Source organism: Penaeus vannamei, chromosome 2, assembly GCF_042767895.1.
Source record: "Penaeus vannamei isolate JL-2024 chromosome 2, ASM4276789v1, whole genome shotgun sequence".
In the NCBI taxonomy this organism is placed as follows: domain Eukaryota; kingdom Metazoa; phylum Arthropoda; class Malacostraca; order Decapoda; family Penaeidae; genus Penaeus; species Penaeus vannamei.
In genome coordinates this window covers 8,560,211-8,562,710 of record NC_091550.1, presented here as the reverse complement: position 1 = coordinate 8,562,710, position 2,500 = coordinate 8,560,211, and the positions used below count along the sequence as shown (strand labels likewise).

At 45.8% G+C, this 2,500-nt stretch overlaps 1 protein-coding gene across 1 annotated transcript; it reads left to right on the top strand.

Moving 5' to 3' along the window:
* Positions 1-895: 895 nt before the first annotated feature.
* Positions 896-1,684, top strand: LOC138865284 (shematrin-like protein 2). The gene has a single exon (XM_070135445.1). The coding sequence runs from the start codon at positions 896-898 to the stop codon at positions 1,682-1,684; it is 789 nt and encodes a 262-aa protein (XP_069991546.1).
* Positions 1,685-2,500: the final 816 nt, after the last annotated feature.

Sequence of the window (2,500 nt, the reverse complement as noted above, 5' to 3'; positions counted from 1 at the left end):
AACAGTTTTTCCTTTAAAATATAAGTATATTTACTGAGGGCTAACCATTCAATCTATCGACAGTCTTGTATACTTATATCGAGGAAAGGTATACTTACAAAGACATAGCTAAATTCTTCTTAAAGGTACAGGTCTTAAATGCTACACACGTACACATAGCACACGTGTAATATAAAACACGCATACACGCCTTTCATATACACATGTTATACGAAAAAAAAAAAAGAAAAAAAGACACGTGTATATATCCCTTTGTCCCACATACAAACACAAATCTAAATACACACAGACGCACACTCTTCCCAAAGACATACTTGCGTAAGCATTAAAGACACACACACCCTTGTACACGTAACACATCCTCTAAGTGCAGATAAAACATGTACCAAGTACACATAATCAAACACACATACACACACACACACACACACACACACACACACACACACACACACACACACACACACACACACACACACACACAACACACACACACACACACACACACACACACACACACACACACACACACACACACACACACACACACACACACACACACAAACACATCACACACACACACACACACACACACACAACCACGCAAAACACACACACACACACACACACACAAAGACAAACAAACAAACACCTACACACACGTATACAACCACACAAAACACACAACCTACACAAACATATTTCAGGTACACCCTAACAGACGCACCTCCCAAAGACGCACACACATCTCCAGCAGACGCACACGCGCACGCACATACGCCCATACGCACAGGGGAGCGCACCGCAATACGCCGGGATCCCTGAGTTCAATAAAAGGGAGTGAATCAGAAGGACCTGGCAGAAGGAGCGCCGTCGGAAGACCTCCTGGGGGATAATGAACAAGGTGGTGCCGCGTAGGGGGTCCCCTGGCTCGGCGTCCTGGGAGAGAGTTATTATCTTGGGGTCTTGGTTTGGGGGTCTTGGTTTGGGGGTCTTACTTTGGGGTCTTGGTTCGGGGGTCGGACTTTGGGGTCTTGGTTTGGGGATCTTACTTTGGGGTCTTGGTTTGGGGGTCTTACTTTGGGGTCTTGGTTTGGGGGTCTTACTTTGGGGTCTTGGTTCGGGGGTCGGACTTTGGGGTCTTGGGTTGGGGGCTTGGGTTGGGGGCTTACGTCGGGTTCTTGGTTTGGTAGTCTTACTTTGGGGTCTTGGTTTGGGGGCTTGCATTGGGGGTGTTGATTTGGGGTCTTATTTTGGGGTCTTGGTTTGGGGGTCGAACTTTGGGGTCTTGGTTTGGAGTCTTGGTTTGGGGGTCGGAATTTGGGGGTCTTGGTTTGGTGGTCTTACTTTGGGGTCTTGGTTTGGGAGTCTTACTTTGGGGTCTTGGATTGGGGGTCTTATTTGGGGTCTTGGTTTGGGGTCGGACTTGGTTTGGGTCTTGGTTTGGGGTCTTACTTTGGGGGTCGGACTTTGGGGTCTTGGTTTGGGGTCTTACTTTGGGTCTTGGATTGGGGGTCTTACTTTGGGGTCTTGGTTTGGGGTCTTACTTTGGGGTCTTGGATTGGGTGGGGTCTTGGTTTGGGGTCTTACTTTGGGGTCTTGGTTTGGGGGTTTAACTTTGGGGGTCTTGGTTTGGGGTCTTACTTTCGGGTCTTGGTTTGGGGATTTTACTACGGGGGTCTGACTATGGGGGTTGGGGTCTTGGTTTGGGGGTCTTACTATGGGGTCAAATTATGGAGTCTTGGTTTGGGGTCTTTCTTTGGTTTGGTTTAGATTCTTGCTTTTGGGAACTGGGGGTCTTATTTTGGGATCTTTGTATTATCACGTTGAGGTATTTGCTTTGGGTCTTTGGAGTATTTGTTTGGTGTATTTTTTGTATCTTCCTTCGGGATTTTGGTTTGTTTAAGAGGCTTTTCTGGGAGTCTTTTTGTGTCTTTTAAAGGTCTGCTTTTTTTTTCTTTTTTCTTTACCAGGGTTTTGCTAGGGTCTTTCCGTGTGTTTGATGAATAATTCATTAGGTCTTTGTTTAGTCTTTTCAGGGTTTTTCTTTTTCTTTCGTTCTTTTTGAGCCTTTCGTGGGTAGTCTTCGTGTCGTTGATTAGGTTTACATTGAGCTATCGTGAAGGTTTTGTTGGAGTTTCGACAAACGATTTGGTGGGTCTTGTGTGTGTAGAAAAGGTATGAATGAGAATGGATATCTTCACAATACAATACCCTTTCTTCATTTGTCACAATGGCTACGGATCAATTGAGTGTTCTTTGTCTCTTTCTCTATCTATGTATGTGTGTGTATATCTATCTATCTACCTCTGTCTGTCTGTCTGTCTCTCTCTCTCTCTCTCTCTCTCTCTCTCTCTCTCTCTCTCTCTCTCTCTCTCTCTCTCTCTCTCTCTCTCTCTCCCTCTCTCTCTCTCTCTCTCTCTCTCTCTCTCTCTCTCTCTCTCTCTCTCTCTCTCTCTCTCTCTCTCTCTCTCTCTCTCTCTCTCTCTCTGCTCGCTCA